Source organism: Haemorhous mexicanus, chromosome Z (genome assembly GCF_027477595.1).
Source record: "Haemorhous mexicanus isolate bHaeMex1 chromosome Z, bHaeMex1.pri, whole genome shotgun sequence".
NCBI lineage: Eukaryota > Metazoa > Chordata > Aves > Passeriformes > Fringillidae > Haemorhous > Haemorhous mexicanus.
In genome coordinates, this window is record NC_082381.1 from 2,182,875 (window position 1) to 2,200,601 (window position 17,727).

General features: G+C 38.3%; 1 protein-coding gene across 1 annotated transcript; it reads left to right on the forward strand.

The window, feature by feature from the left end:
- Positions 1 to 7,689: 7,689 nt before the first annotated feature.
- LOC132322354 (uncharacterized) lies at positions 7,690 to 17,387 on the forward strand. Its single transcript, XM_059836736.1, has 6 exons — positions 7,690 to 7,788; positions 12,086 to 12,283; positions 14,278 to 14,382; positions 15,082 to 15,203; positions 15,463 to 15,543; positions 17,068 to 17,387. Exons 1-6 carry the CDS (start codon positions 7,695 to 7,697, stop codon positions 17,221 to 17,223), a joined length of 756 nt encoding a protein of 251 aa, XP_059692719.1. The 5' UTR covers positions 7,690 to 7,694; the 3' UTR covers positions 17,224 to 17,387.
- Positions 17,388 to 17,727: the final 340 nt, after the last annotated feature.

Sequence of the window (17,727 nt, forward strand, 5' to 3'; positions counted from 1 at the left end):
TTAGGAAAACAAAATTTGAGTAACTCTCTTCACATTTTAATGTCTGATATAATTTCAAAAGTGAATATATTAAGATAGATCTTTGCTCAGTAAAGCTTTGAGAGAAGAAACGGTGAAGAGTCAAGGCAGCATCCTCACTCAACTGAGATCCAGTGGCTATCAGCTCTGAAGCTTTTGCATGTGAGTCCATGGCAGAAATAACCCAGGAATAAAACATCTAGTATTTCATGTAAATAACTTTTTTTTTAAGTTAAAAACCCATGGAAAGAAGGCAGACCTAACATAAGGGCAATAATTGGCACCTTCATAATTAGAAAGAGATTGAAACAATCCGATTGAACTCTGAAGTACAAAGTGAGAGTGATTTGTACAAGATGAGGGTATATCTGCTAGAAGTGGTTTTCTGCAAGCACTTCCTTGCCAAGCCAGCACAGCACACCACCATCACTAACATCTCAGATTGGCCTGGAGCACGGTGCCCAGTGAAGAAATACCTGTTGCTGAACCTGAAGTGTTTGCAATGGGCACATAGGGCTCCCAGCAGACTTTCATCCTCCTTCTGCTGACTGGCTGCAGTGCACAGGTACCCCTAATATGCTGATCTGCCCCACATGAACATCCATGAAATGCAGTCTGCCCTTGAAACACATGTTAACAATTAATTATATGAGGAGGAGGAGGAACAGACTGATGGTAATTTTTAGAGGAAATCCTTACAAATTTCTCAAATGTGAAATAAGACACATGGACATTCCAGCATAATTTACATCTTTCTCTGTACACCAAAATGTGTGCTGCTCGGAGTAATCTGCTCATCACATTCAAAGGAGGTCCCCTTCCCAGCAGCCCAAGCAGAGAGCCTCCAGGAGCGCTAAGGACTCAGCAGCCAGCCCACCCCAGTGCCAGGATCTGCCCTCAGCAGTGGCCTCAGCCCTCATTCCCCACTGGTCACTGCCCTGCTGCCTTACAGAGGGCTGGGACTGAAAGTGGCACCCAGCCCATGGCTGATGGCCTGTCACATTCCCAACCCCAGAGAGGTGCCAAATGCCTGGAGCTGGGGCTGCCTACCCCACGTCTTCTGTTCCTGGCTGGGGTGATGGGATAGGAGGGGCTGCCAGGCCCTGCCTGCTGACCCCCATGGGAACACTTCTGGCCCTCGGGGAGTCCCCAGCCTCCCTGACTCTCTCAGAGCAATTTTCTCCTATGCTTTGTTATTTCCTTTCCCCCTGTGTACTTAATATATCATTTGACAAAAGTATTTTAGATGTTTTCAGTAAATGGAATAATTGAAGGGGCCTACCAGCTGACAATGATACAGTGAGCAAGCTGTCAGGTGCATGTTGATTTGTTTGTTTAATTATGATGTGTGATGTACAGATTACTCTAGCCCACCCAAATTCCATATCAGAATGACACTAGCAGTCTAATCTCTGTTATCACTCTTTTTCTGGGACTGTTTCCCCTGTCTATTAATGGGCACAGCTAGGGTAGGAATCAGTGTGCTAGACGTGCAGAGTAAGACACTCCTGCATGTTGACTCTTTTTTCTAAGATGGTTTTTCCATAATCAGATGACTACCCCATTTTTATCATCGGATTTTTTAATACTATTTTCTGATTTAGTTCTTTTGTTTTTTGGCCTTTTTTTCAAATCTAATTCTATTGTCTTTCAGGCCCACGTTTCCGCCTTCAGAATGATATCACAAGAAGGTACAATGACTTGTGCTACTAGTCATTGAAGGAGTTATTTGCATTTGCTTTTCCTTCTTAATGGGTGGACAGATGCTCCTTGACTCACTGTCTTCCTGGAGCTCAGCTGAGTCACCATTCTGCACTAGAGTGCTTTATTGTACAGAATGCTGCCACTTAAAAAAATGCAGTTTTACACTTGGATGGAGCTCTTAGCAATTGTTTATTGTTAAGTTTTCAACTCTTACTCCATCATTTGTTTTATAAAGCTATCACAGTTTGCATATTGTTTATTGTTGAGTTGTCATTACCTAGTCAGAAGTGGCAAAGCATGCAGACACTGTTGTAGATGTTCAAATGTCTCAAAAGTGACAAAAATAAGTATATTTGTTTAGAGCACTCAATGCATGGAATGCAATTGAGAGAAACAGAAATGTTCAGTGAAAATAGAAAAGAAAAATGGTTACTTGATCAACTGCCATATTTGAAATATTTCTCTTAAGGCTAGTGATGACTCAGCTCAGTTGGGAAGATGGGATTTCCCCAAGCAAGCCATCCTAGACAAAATGACAGGAAAATGAGTCCGGAATTTTCATGGAGTTTGAGAGCTAGAGCGGCAGCCCTTCCATCTATTTCAGAGGCTGCTACAAACCTGCTGCAACTCTGTCTTTATTCCACCCAAGATACCTTAAAGAAGAGTTAAGGTAGGAGAAATTTAGGAAATGATGATTCTACCTACCTGAAATCAAAGACCACATCTTACAAAGGACCTTCAGACTGCCTCTGAGATAAACTTTAAGAGAAAATTGATGCTCACAAATTGCACTGATATGAAATGGCATTATCCCGAGGGAGCTACTGATAGAATGGGCAGGCTATAAATCATAGAACAGAGCTCTGCCAGTTTCATGCCTTGACAGCCATCCATTTTGAACCATCTGATGGCAATCCAGAGCCAACTGGAATCTGCCTCTCCAATCTTTTGCACCTTGTGACTTCATTTATCATCAGTAGCTTTTATCCACTTCCTATAAAACTTCCTACACACATGACTCCATTTCCTTAGGCACCCAGGACCTGCAGTGTGGCACCTGTACTCAGGTTCCAGGCAACAGAGACATTAACATCAAAGATACAGACCTAAGAGTGTGCATGACTTTACAGCAGGCCTACTGAAGGCAGTGGTACTCCCAAGGAGACATTCCAGAGATAATGCAGAGGTTGTACTACATATTTACCAATTCCTGTACAAATCCTATTTCAGAAAGTGTGGCTCAGTTCCATTTCTCAGAAAAATATCTTTCCTGCATATTGAGGTAAAGGGCCTCCTCAGACCTTCATCTCTTCCTTTGACATCCACAAGAGATAAAATATCAATTTCAGTGAGAACAGCTACACTATCTATTCATTTGCACCTGATCTGCATGGCTCCAGTGAGGTCCATCTAGAGTCCATCCAGGTTGCGATTATGTGTATCCCTGTGATCCTATATTATGGGCTGGATGGATTCAAATCTAGACATACAATTTCTTTTTCAGTTTCATGCTTAAACTACAAAAAAATCATTAGACATGACAGGACATTCAAAACTGTGAAATATCTCTTACGGATTCTCTGTTAAAGGTTTTGTTCTTATCGTATTTCCCATTCAGATCATGTTTCAGTTCTGAACCTCTTTGCAAGCTTGTAAATAGGGAAAAGATTGGGCAACATGCATTTGTTGATACTGATGTAAAATAAATCATAAATATTTTTGAGGTATCTTCTAATAAGGATTGATTTTATTTACACTGCATGAAATATTTAACACCTCTGTCTTTTAACCTGGATTTACATTTTGGCTTTGCCTCGTGAAATACTGAATTAGCAATAATTCTCAGGCAGGAGGAATTCCATGGTTTAACCCAAACACACATCTGCTTCTATAATCAGCTTTAATACTTACTGCTCTCTCAGTTGCGGCAAATACTTTTCTGCAGTTCCATAAATTCTTGGAAGTCTAATGGGATGTTCTGAGTCTCATGGTTAAACAAGGCTTGGCTATCCAGAAGACACAAAATGTCAATGAGCAGCCCCCTGCACAGAGAAGTAAAAATAGCCATCCTCTCACAGAAACAAGCAGAGTAGCCACATGAGAAATCATGTCAAGGCAACATCATTTTGGAGATTAGAAATCCCATTCAGTTTAAATGAACTCGAGCTCAGAGAAATGCTTCCAGAAGCTTTTCAATGTCTCAGACAGCCTTCCAGACAAAAACCTCTATAGTGCCAAAGTAATTTAGATGAGGAAAACCTTCTAGGAAGCCTCTAGGCAAAAAGTGTTGGAAGTCTTTGTTACACATATCTTCATCCAAATCACAGTAGAGCAAAACAGACCTGTTTGATGATGAAGTTGTGACAAAAATAGTAAATTGCAGTGGAAAGTAAAACTCAGTGCACATCCAGGGGAAAGTGCTAAGGAGACAAGAAAAAGTGGGAATGCATAAGCTTTTTACAGTCCTATGCAGTGCACAATGCTAATCAGAAGAGTCATTCAGGTCAAGGGAGCCCAAGTGAATTTAACCAACTCTGCTGTGCATAAAAGCTGTGGAAATGTCAGTGTCCCTAATGGAGAAAACATCCAAATATCCTCCCCGAAGAAAACCAAACCAAAACAAGAGAGCTGGTGGTATGTCACAACTGATCTGAGGAGGAAGGGAACTGGGCCATCTCTTCTAGAGAAACCATGCAGCAGGATGAGCAGTCCTCTGATTTACAAGAGACTGAACCCTGCTGCACAATTAAGCTGTTGTAACTTCAAAGAAAGAAGAGACAGCACTAATTAACAAAAAAATTAATCGGCAGATGAACTAGCAGTGGTACTGCAACATGCAAATTAAATTCAGCCATCTGGGATTTCCCAGTTTATTTGGCATTCTGAAACTGATTCCTTGAAGTAGCTTTACACCGACTGTCATTTCTTACGCCACCTTTTCTTTTAAAGAAAATTAATATTATAAATATTTATAAATATGCCCTTAGCAAACTATACTCCTTTGGTCGCTGTTGCAATACATACCAGTGAGTGTATCTATTGGCAAAAAATGTCCAGGTTAAGACAATAAAACAGTGAAACATATCTCATTCCCTGTCTACAGCAAGGGGCAAGTGTCATGCTCTGAATCTTCAGAATCACTTCAGTCAAGGTCATGTTTGTTCTCAGTGGCAGAGCCCTGGCCTGGCTCCCACTACTATGAAGAAACAAGAATTACATAAGAAGTGCATAATAGTAAATCATGTTTTGCTCATTGTGTACGTTGAAGGTGGGGTAAGAACAATCTTAAAAAAACCTGAGGAAAAGAGACATTCCATTCACTCTTGCAACATCTTGTTCCCAGAATATTGAGGGTGGTTTGTGCTTAGAAGTTTTTGGAGACTGCTTGGCTGTTACCATTTCACTCAGCAGCTTACCTGCCAAAATTAGGAGACAGAACTAATTCACAATTAGTCAGTGATTGCAAAACCGGTTTGCTTCTATGGAACATCAGAATAGTTTAACCTCGGACAAAATAAAACTTTTCATGTACCTTTCCCTCAAATCTACACAAAACCAAAGAGTTGATAGTGAAAAATCTAAACTGCAGTATTCCATTTGAAAAATTCGTTTTTCTTACCTCCTTCATTTTATGCATTTTTTCCTTCAATTTAAAGATAAGTTTATTGTTGACTTTCAGCAAAAAACGATTTGTATCCAGGAGACTTCCTACAGACTCCTGCACTGGGATGTTGAACAAGAATTCGTTACTGTGTTTCCAGGTCAAACCCCTGTTTTAAAAACTCCTGTTCTTTTGTTTCAGTTTTACTCTAGACTGGATTGCCTCAAACTGCTGGGGAAGAATTACCACTAGGGCACAATGGTGCAAGTCACAGTTGTTAAAGGGAAATTTTAAAGAGTTTAAGCTTGCTTCTGTTTCAGGGAGAACAAGGTTCGAGGCATGTTTGTATTTGTTGTAATTTGTCCCATTATAGAACTGCCTAAAGGTACATAACCCGGAGTTTGATTTGCATTTGATTTTCCTCAAAGGAGAAAGATGCAGATGCCACATTTCAAATGCAGACCACTTCTATACTAGTGCAAATTATTTATCCCTGGAGCTGCTCTAAGTTTCTTAAGGTAATCAAAGTCATTGGGAATATACAAAGAGGAACATGAAACACCTAGCCATAGAAATTTAACTTCACATAAATATGCATGAACTATCATGGATAACAAAACAGGAGACAAGAGTGGAGTAGTGAGTCCCAATGACATTAATTTAAGAAAAAGACATGGTGTAACTCTAAAAATATAGGAATTTTTCAAGGGTGATTTAAGTAAAAATGTAAAGGTTTGTGGGGTAAAGATTTTTCTTACAGTAAAATTAGCAAGAATACCAGCTAAAACAGACATACAGAAAGGAGTGATCTCAAGATATCTGCGGCACTACCAATTTGTTTGATTGTGTTTATTTAATAGTTAGCACAGTCCCATTCTAGTTCTAGAATGGGACTACTACACAGCCCTCAAAGATTAAATAAAGCAAGAAACATCACAGTGAAAATTAAAAATTTAAGTAGAAACCTAAAATACCTTTTTTAAATGCAAGTGGGAGTCTGTTATTTTCTGTTTGCTTTGCCAGTTTCTTCATTTAGCAGTAGTTGTAGCGCTAATATGTCTTACATAATTTATTACTCTAAAAAACAATTTGGAAACATAATCTGTCATATTTTTATTTTTTATAAGATTGTTAATATTTAAAACAAATACCCTAATTTGTTCAGATGGTTGATTTTTCTATTGTTTCTTATTCTCCTTTTCCATTCTTTATTCCTTTTTTCCCCTCTGTGGTAAGAGGAAAGAGAAAGGAAGGTAAAACCCCCCTTTGTTATCATAAAAAGAAAAATCACAAAATAGTTCATTTTAAAAAAAAAAATACTCTCTCAAAAAAGCCTTTTGCATAGGTCACATTGTTATATGTGTTCTTCACATCCCAGTGAAGCTATAAAATATTCAAACTAGCACAGTAGAGCAAATAGTCACAGAAATTTAATTAGCTGTGGATGAGTTGTACAAAGGTTCACAATGAAGCTGCTTCACAGCGAAACTGCTGGTTGAGTTAGTGATACCAAAAGCCTTCCTTTTGTACTAGAATCTAAAGGCAAGTTCCAGGGTTTAGTCCTTTTCGTCATAAGGGTGGGGTACACAACAATAGCAGTGAAGTAGAAATCCTGAGCCATTGGTCTCACCTGCCTAGGCTGGATCACGTCAGCCTGCAGGTTTCATTCTGGGTTTTTTGTTGTTTTTCTTTTTTTTTTCAACTGCTAAATAGTACTTGCTTCTCCCTGTTTCTGCTGCTGTTTTGTTCATATTTATCTAGGAATACATCAGAAGTTTTGTGCCTGGAGTTATTCCAAGAGAACAGCATATCTGACCTACAGTTGAAAATAACCTGCCTGTCTCAGCTGAGGCCAGTCACAGCATAATGGCTTAGCAAGTGATAAAAGTGTGGGCTTGCTTTACATATAATTAGCAGAAAGGGAAATGGAAATATACTTCCTTGAAAAAAATTGTAAAAGCGAGGAAAACTTTGTTCTAATGTACTAACAGCTTCATCTGGACCAATTTAATCACACAGCTCATATGAAATTAGAGCAGAAATTGTATAAAATACTCCTTGGAACTCTATCAATTTAACTACTCCTGGAAGTGCAGCAAGAAAATCGTTTCACATTCTTGCAGCCGAAACAAGCGTGGAGATTTATAAATTATTCTAGTGAAACCCTTCTCATCTTGTGGGTATTTGTGCTCTCAGATACATAGAACCAACCTATATTTTTTCATCTAAAAGTAAGTTTTAACTTGCTGGCAAAAGAGACATTGCCTGACACAGGAGTCAGTGAGAAGAAACCTGATCCATGTCTATTTTACTTTCTGCAGGTATCTTGTTGCCTAGTGAGGCTCTTGCATTTTTTGCAGGTTAAATATTTATGTACACAGTGTGGGAGGTTTTCAGAAAATACCAGAAGTTAACTCTCATCTCTCTGGAAACGCTGAGAAACAGAGGGATAACCATGGATGAAGGTAATTATTTAGGACTTAGTGTGCATTGTGTGTGTTACACTGTGACACCCAGCTATTGAGACTGGAAGGGTGGAGCCAGGCCACTATTTCATCAAATAAATGGAGTGCAAAGTGTGAAGAGGACAACCATCTGTTTTTCAGGAAAGGAAAGAACTCACATATGAAATACATACTAAAAGAGCTAAGTCCTTTACATAGCAGAAAGATAAGCAGAAATGAATGACAATAGTTTTAAACACAGCTAATTGTTCGTCAAAAGCTGTCTTGCTAACCTAGGAAATATGTTTTTGAATGATAGGGATAGTTTGGAAAGTTGTGTATGTGTCTCCATAAACATTTAGCAAAGTGTGATAGATTAAGGTCTTCTAAGTAAAGTCACTGCAGATTTTACAAGTAGTTTGTGATTTTTTAGAAAAACAGGCCTGACTTCACAGTTCAACAAGTTACTGAGTATTTCAGACATGACACTCGTGTCATTTCAGAAAATGCAATCTTAGAAGATGAGCAAGAGAGATTGTACAGGGGAATCACCAAAGGGCTGATGAATGTGGCTTCTGGTGAAAGTCTGAAAAGTGGAATGATGGTCTAATGATGGAAGAATCTTTAGTTATTTCTCAGAAGACTGAATTCAGAAATCTTAAAAAATTATCTCTTTGATTGTGGGACAGGAAGCTATGAACTTAAGAAAAGGGAGTTTCATTTGGATTTTAAACATAAACTATTTTCAGCATAAGTGATTAAAAATGGGTTAAATAGGTCCTTTTTTCGTTTTTACCATTATTTTATTTAAGACTTTTTTTTTTTTGCAAACTCAGATCTTTCCTCAAAGACTTACATCCCTGCTGTTTATTTCTTCCCTAAAATGTTAAATTCTGTTTGCTGAAAGAAATTAACCTGCAAGGCAAATAAATTTTCCCAGAAGATTCTGCCTCAAAGAAGAGATGATGAGGCCACAACAAAATTTAAAAAAAAATTTGCCAAAAGTTGCAGGTTTCCTCCTAGATTTTCCACATGAGATAACATGTATCCTAACTGTGACATCTTAAAATTGTTTTCAAATTGCACTTGTACTCTTAAAAAAACTTTTGTTATGCAGATTACCTCCTACAAAAACTATTGTGATTGTTCTCTTTTTTTTCTGCTATAAATCCCCCTGTGGCCATATTTGAGGCGTTGAACAATGCAAGGTGTTTTGTCTTGCCCCACCTTACAAAGCAGGGTGTTGAAAAGCAGTATAGGGAAACATGAAGAAGATTTACGGCTTCTTCTATGCAACCTGCAGATTCTGTCCATAAATCATGAGGGAACAGCCTTCTCTTACCGAATGTTAGCCCTTCCCACATCTATTTGCAGTAGTTTTCCCTCAGATGTCAAACATAGCTCTTAAGCATTGTGTCTAAAATTCAAATGCAACAGTAAAGATTAACATTGAAATGCCATGTCTGATTTAGAGGTGAATAGCAACATTAGTGGGGCTCTGAGGTCTGACTAATGAATGAGCAGACTGCTGATACCATGGAATCTCAGCTCTAACCAACATGAAGGAGCAACTCTGTCGATCAATAGACACACAAACAGATGTCTTTTTCCAAGGAAAGTTAAATCTACCTTCCTGCATTTTGTTCCAGCATCTCTGTGACTTATAGTACAAAATGCATGCCTTTACTTTTATTTCCAAGATGAAAGATCAACAAAACACAGCAAGAAAAGCTTCACTGTCTGTGATAGCAAGCTGGAATTTTAACTCTTGACATGGATGTTTTGCTCCATGTTGGCAACCTATCAGGTGATAGCTTCCATATATTCTCTTCTTGCTAATTCACTGAATATACACAGATATGTCCTGACTGTTTAACCTTCACATCAGAAGTGAAGAATAACAAGTTAAACACGTTTGATTGTCAGCTCTGTTGGGCAATACAACTGGGCAAGGTTGTTACTTAAGGCAGCGTAACCTGAGAATGTTAGAGATAAAAATGTTGTTTGACCAGACAGAGTCAAAAGAAAATGTTTGCATAATACATTTCCATCTGGAAAAGAACTGAGTTGTAGCTTGTAACAATGTAAACAAGCCTTTACTTGTAATATGCTGTCCAAGTTCATTGCCAAATCGCTTTCAGGGGATGAGATGGAGCTCTAAAAGATATCCTGGTACAAATCTTCATACCAGTTGGTACCAGTGGGATGTAGTACTAATGAGGAAGGAGTGGACTTCAGTGGCAACTGCTGTTGCTACATTCCTGCTTCTCTGAGTGATCTCAGCAGGGATAAAAATAACAATTTCCCCTTTTTTTGTTAGCCACAAAGGGAAACAATATGGTCTTGCTTGTCAGGGCATTGGGAGAACAGTTACTCTCCATTTTCCACATGATGAAGTAGAAAACACTCTTTATGTCTCTCTGCCCAAGTCCAGAAGTGATGGTCTTTTTCACTCTGCCTGTTCTAACGAACCACACTTTAAGGACACTCCCACCAGTCCTCTCTCACACTACTGTTCTTTGTTTTGCACCAGAGCACAGAGGGTGGGATGGGCTCTGTTCAGTCTGCTGCTGTTATTACAAGAAAGCCTCGTGCATGCATTTGCACCGTGGGTAATGTTGAATAGCAGAGAGTCTGTGTGTCAATAGAAAGTGCAGTACCAAGGAGCAAGAAAGAAACTTGGGCTCAGACAGCCTCTCTACAAAGTTATTAAAAGAACCTTTGTTTTACATTATGAGAGAGCGCTGTGTGGTGTAGGAGAGTCTTGGTGCAGGCACTGGGGATTACAATTCCTAAACCACAACACCGTCCCAAGGGATATCCCATGCCATAAAACACTGTGTGCTGCAATAAAAGTTTAGCATTAAGAGAAAAAAGAAAGGATTTCTTTGAGTTACAGAATTTGTCTTTTAAGTAACGATTTTATGCAATGGAGCCCTGCTTTCCTGTGGATGACTAAACATTGACTTGCCAATGGAAACTAGTGAGGTAATTCCTTTTTATGTTTTGCTTGCATGTAGATCTTTGCTTTACTTATTAAACTCTCCTTAACTCAACCCATGAGTTTTATCACTTTTATCCTTCTGATTCACTCACCCACCGCTGTGGGGGAGTGAGGAAGTGGCTGCAGTGAGCTGCTAGACAGGCTTAAACCACAGCAGAAGCTGGTATCAATCTAGCAACATATTCTTGTGCTACTTCTTTGGGTAGTCCTACTTGCTAAATTGATCAAGAACACATAAAAAAAAATCAAACTGTGGTGATAGTGGGAGGGAAGGAATAGTTAAAACAGAGTGATCTTTGTTATACTGCATTTCTGAGCTGCATTTCTCAAGCCCTTATATGAAAACATTCTGTCAGCTTCATTAGCTGTGTAGAACTTCAACTTGTCCATGGTCATATCAATAATAACATTGCTATCATTATAATTCTTTCTGACCACTTTTTAGTGTAATTTTCAAGTTTTTCCAGTGGGCACAAGCCAAGTTTTAAAGGCTTGAGCACTTTTTGTGCAATATTGACAGGCAGTGCCAAGTCCCCTAGCCAACTAGTTGAAATTACTGCAATGATATGTCTTCAGCTGCTGTACTTACAGTCACCTGCAGTTTCATTCCTGTGCATGTTCTCCAATTGCTTCCCAAAAAGCCTGCCATTTGTATTTCAGAACCCAGTATTCATTTTATTCCTGGCTGTTTTATAAACCTGGAAGAGCTAGGAAAGCAACATGTTTCTCTATGAAACTTAGGAGGTTGGCAAGGTATTTAAAAAAGAAATCTTTTTGGTCGTAAATATCTTTGATTTCTTTAAAATTCATCAAGAAAACATTTATCTGGGGAAATAGAAATTTATCATAAAAAGAGATCAAATATCTTAGAGATATCCAGAGACAAAAGTTGGCCAAGAGATAAGCATTGAGGAGTGTGTTTGAGATGTGCTTATTGATGAAAGCTGCATGAGACTTGACAGGTTTTATTCAGGATAGATGGTGAATTCTGACTACTTTATTTCATGGACCTCAATGTGCTTTATTGATTCAGCTAAAACTGACAGTCAAAGCAAGATTAAATCACCAAATCATGTTAGATTTCGAAAAAGACAGAAAGAAGGACCCAAAACTAAAGGTTTGCTCTGATCAGTTTCTAAGAAAGTCACCCAGGTTTTATTAAACTGCTGACAGTTTCGAGTATTTTGATCTTGAATCCATTTTGGTGTGTGATCTGTTCCTGTTTCACAATTTTGATTTTAAGACTCTTTTTAAGACTCTTAAATGCTTTGTCCTGGCATTTTATTAAAAATAATTTTGTTGCTTGTTTTTCAGAAGCATGGGTGCAAAGTGATGTCCTTTCACGCTGGCAAGTCCCCAAAGATGCAGCACAAATTACTCCTAGAACTAAACCACAGACCACCACGTACTCCACTGCTCCTCTACCAGGCAGTGTCATTGATTATTCAGAGGACGTCCAGGAACATCCATCATGTGTGATTGAAAGCGTGGTGGAAGACACCCCTGAGGAGGGTAAGCAGCAGTAGCAGCATTCAGAATGGCATTGTACTTCCCTGCTTTCACAGAGGAAGTGGTAGCATCTGTATTGCAGGGTCACAGAAGCAGAACTGCATAAACATTACAGTCCACATGGTCATCAGTGCTGATACACCTCGAATGTGGATAAAAGTCAGTGTGGACTAAGTGGAAGGGTTCCTGTCATGGTTCAGTTTGTAGCTTTTGGACATGATCTTCAACCTCCTCATGTACAACAGAGGCATAGTGGCTTTGTGCCTGTTAAAATGAAAGCCACCAGAACAGGACTAGATTTCTTATATGGTCTACATCTGTAACGTCTAAAACAAAGTGTGCAATCTCTCTGAAAACTGTCAAAGAGTACAGTTGTAGTTATTCAGAAATAGCAATGTGGCTGCCTAGACTCTGCTGGATGCTTTCAGTGTAGCTAATCAGTAATCTGAGAAAGGAGAGACCTCTGGTTTGAGGAGCCTTACATTCTAAAGGAATCAAACTGCAAGGAGCTGTCCTACCCAGAGTGCCCTTTGAGAGCAGCCTGACTGGAAGCAGTGGAAAGTAGTGCAAAGAGCTGTTACAGATGTTTCACCCCTGCCACACCTCAGAGTTCTGTGAGAATTAACTCTCAGGTGGTGTGAAAAGGGCAGGTCAGTAGCTCTGAGAGACACAGGCTCTGTGAAATGCTAAGTTACACAGAAGACATATAGACTGATTTTAGCATTCATTAATTAACCAGTTGGAGTTTCAAATATTTTTCCTCCCAATGCTCTGTCCAGATTGAAGACAAATTTTGCAGTTGCATCAGTACATGATAAAGTAATGTATTTTCTAACTCAGAAATGAAATCTGGATGTCTGATTAATCTTTATACTAAGGAATAAAAAGCCTGAAAGCATTGATTCATAACTGGCTAATTTTGCCTAAAGTAGGATTATGTGAAGTGAAGGGCTGCTAAGAGTCTCCAAGATGGCAGAAAGAAAACAAAATGAGAACTAAAAGGATGCGGATGCAAGACACCAAGTCTTTTTAAAAGTAGCTGTTCTATCCAGATTTTGTGAGCTTCAATGACATTACTCACAGAACAAAAGCTGATATTTTTATATTTGTAATGTATAGCAATGAAAAGACTGAAGTCAGAAAAAAATCATAGCTTGAGCCAAGGGTATTTTCTTCAACATGTATTTTATGTATTTCATAAATCACCAAGATTGGATCTTGAAAAACAAGACTTTTATGGCTGCACCTGAACAGGATCCAATGATCCACCTAGTAGCTGGACAGATTGTATTTTGGAATGGTGCATCCACTTACAATTCAGCTAGTAAAAACAGCATGCAGAGACAGGTATTTGCTAGTATAAAGTCATTGTAGTATGTAACTGCAATTGTGCTAGGAGCTCAGGAAAAGTTTATATTTCCCCAGTGCAAAACATTTCTCCATTTCTGATAATTGTTTTGAACAATTCAAAGAGTCAGAGGACTTCTGTCAGACACTTTTCTCTTCCACATCAGAGCACTTGAAGGTGTTGTGGCTTGGTTTTGTCTCAGCAGGAGTATTGAATGCATCCAAAGCTCTCATCAATACACCTGTCAGACACACCTCATGTAACAAAGTGATACAGCCCCACCTCTTAACACGCACACACATGCACACACAGAGTCACATTTTCCAAGATATTGGGCAAAATCCAGTTCATTTTGTAATTTTTCAAAATAACATTTTGAAACGTTCGTACAGAAGATGAGAAAGGAGAGAAAGGAGCCCAGAATACAGCCTCTGCTTTCACTATCTCTTTTCAGGATCAAGTGGAACCATTCAAGTCTCACACAAGTCCTCACACAACCTTCTTATGCTTCTGGTTTTCTCAATTACTTCCCAGCCTCTCACATTTTTGTATCCCTTTTAATTACTTAAAACACTTTTCAGACAAAGAGAATCAGAGCAAGAATGTAAATGATTTTCACAATTTTTTAACCCTTGAATTCTGTTAACAGATGGAGCGGGAAACTCATGGTTGCACAAGCTTGGAATGAATATAAACAAGTGGTCATTTCTGAATTCCCTGATTGGATGGAGTGAAGACAGAACTCAAGAAAAAGGTATATTTACAAAGCAAGTAAATATACCTTGCTTTCTGGAACAGATAATACCTTAAAGAAAATTAAGAGTTTTATTCTTTTTTTTCCCTTGTATGTGAGCTCTTGTTGAATTTAGCTCTGTTACTTGGATTTTCAAATAAAATTACTGATACTTATTTTATTTTCCAATAGGAAGTCAGCTCTGTATTAAGCCAGAGCAATCTGATTGGAGGGGAAAAAGTAATTTTATGTTCTTATTTAACAAAAGGGAAGATTGGGAAAAATTAAAATTTGTATCCTACTCTGATAAAAAAAAATCTGTCTGTCAAATAACTTGTAAAACGTAGTTTCCCAGGGTGTGAAGTCCCCTCTTAGTTGTGGTAAAAGCTAGTTTTCTTAAGAAGCAACATGTTTCTGCATGGGTTTTTAAACCTGATTTTTAATTTTTAGTATTAATGACATAAATATATGTAAAAAATGAATATTAGAGTATTCAGGAACAACTAATTGTCAAACATAAGTGGAGATGATGGTGTCCAGAGAGAAAAGCTGACAAGTCTGAGTCACTGTATTTCTCCTCCCAGGAACCTATTTTGTTATTAGAAAAAAAAAGGAAAAAAAAAGGTATTCAATGCCTCTAATAAAAAATTTAAGATGTAATATGTACAGGTGAAGTTGCAGTGTATTTTAGTTGATAAAGTAAATATTGTTTGACACTAGATCAGTTTACCACATCTGGAGTTTGTTCTGCTGCTGGTCACAAAGCAACTGAGTTGGAGGAATGTACAACCAAAGAAGTGCCATACATTCCATACAGCTTAGCCACGCTGCATATCATCAAGGTAAAAAAAAATTAACACAAACATCCCCTTCCCTCAGAGAAAGTTGCCAATGATTGGATAGTTTACAATTTTTTAAAAATTGGCAGTATAAGCAATTCCATTTTAAGTTATTCACAGGCTTTTATTCAATAGCATAATGTATTTTCTGTTATTGAAGCCTGAAAGTTTTGGCCTGTAGTTCTACCGAGCACTTATCTCTGGTTCATTACAACTGGAGTTGGTTGTGCTCTGAGTTTATAATTTCCTTCTTCCTCTACAGATTGTAAAAGACATGCAGCAAATGAAAAACCGACACATGAAGATAATCAGAAAACTAGATGATATAAGGAAAGAAAAGCAGGTAATTATACTGGAGCATTAGAACTCTTGACCATTAACCAAAGTCATCCAGAGAGATAAAATCCACCTCATTCACAAGTAAATATCCATTCCTGTACCACGCTTTGTGTCTGCAAATAATGCCCGTGTATCTTGAAGTGTATTTTATCTTACAGCTTTGTGAAGTCTGCTTTTACTTTTTGTCTGGCACAATGGCAGAGATTTTTCTAAAATTTATCTGTTTCTAAAATTTTCTCTTAACAACACCTCCATGTCATGACTGGCACCACGCTTTCAACATCTGCCTTTCTGTAGGCTGTGCCTCTCAAGAATGACTGCATTGTTAAGGGCTGTGCCAGGCTCTATTGCCTTTATGGCTTTTTTTTTTAATGTCTGTATTTTGTGTATTTTTTGTCTACTTTTTACGTAGCTTGGCTTTAGCCTTGCAATATTTTTTCAGTGTAGTTTATAGCATAACAGAATCTCTTCACCTTTAAACTCCTTCAAGGTGACTATGAGGATCCAGAGGTGCCATTCCTGTGGTGTAAATTACACAATATCTCTCTTTTCTTAGTGGAAGCATTTCTGCATTTCATTAGTCAATAATGCTCCCAAAAAGATGGAATTACCTACATCATCTTTCACTACTCTCTTCTGGAATCTTTTCTTGCAGTTACAGCTTCAAGTTTCTGTTTATTTGTCACATCATCCTCCTTTTCTGATCCACAGTAAGACAAGCATTTAGTTCCTGTGAGGAGCAATGCTTTCCATACAATTAAAGCTTACTGTGGGCACTCAGAAAGAGGAGATTCAGAAATTCCTCTAAAGCCACCAAGGGGAAGTGAGAAAAATCGTCTGACTGTCAAGTAAAATATAGAGAATTTCCTGTATGGCATGGACAAAGGCTAGATAACCATTGGTGTAGAACAAGACTTCATCTTGTTCTCAGGTTGCACAAGCATTGTACACCAGTGTAAATCCATTTCTGAACTTTGACAGGGATGGAACCCTGGCACAGTCAGACCTTCCACTTTCAATTGACTACAGATCACTAAGGGAAGACAAAGAGAACAGGGAAGAACACAGATGCATGGCAAGACACAGCAGCCTCCCGGGCAGTGGTGCAAACACTGTCTAATGATCTTACTTCACAGAATTGCTCTCATTTTGGTTGCTGTGTGGATTTTTTTAATGCTACTTCCAAATTTTCCCTGTCTGAGCTAAGTTTAATTTCTTTAAAATTGCTTAACTGTGCTTGGGTAATTAATTCTGATCTACTCTGAAAAAGGCTTTGGTTTTTATTTCTGCAGAAAAATACATAAAATATATGTATAACTAGATGTATGAATATATTTTTAGCAGTAAGTTTTACTTGAAGTCTGCAATGAATGGCAGTACAAACCTCCTGTGATCAACAGTAAAAGTCTGCAGACAATAAAAAACATTGAATAAGGAGAATAAAGAGAACCTGATATGGAAACTTCATTGTGCCTGATTTTCTGTTCTCATTCACTGTTAATTTTCTCAATAATATTTTGTCATAAAGGAGGAGACTATAACTACTATAAAGAAAAATTACAGTGAGAAAATAAGGTGTCTGAAATCCCAGTTAGAAACTTACCAAGAGCTGATGAACCAGAGCAGCACACGCTGGCAAGATACAGTTAAGGTAAACAAGTATTTCTGTTTCACATGGGGATAAGCCCAGCAGGTATCTACAGGGGTTGCAGGAACAGGCCTTATAATTAATGCTCTCTTCTTATGGTCAGACAGTTAAATGAAGACATGCAGTTTGTAAAACTGTAAAATTTTATTTTAAAATAAGCTATGGTTTTCTCATTCTGGAGATGAAAAAAGCTTTGCACAGTGTACTTCCAAATCAGTTTTCATAGCTTGGCCCAGCTGTGCTATGCACTTGGAAATAGCTTTGCTTTCATGTAAATAATGTGTGAAGGCTTTTCCTAGGATATATAGGATGTGTGCTTCTCATTTGGTGATGCATAGATATTAAGGTTTATCCTCTTTCTCGTTTCTGTTCTGCTACTGAGGAAAAGGTTCCGAGCCCTCAAGCATTTAGAAAGGGTCTTTGGAAACAGACTCCCTCTGGCCACAGATGGTCATTGCTAAATGAGGAATTTAAGTTTGTTTAAGATTCACAGGCCTTAGAAGCCTGGTCCAAATATTATGACTTTTCAAGGCGTAGAAC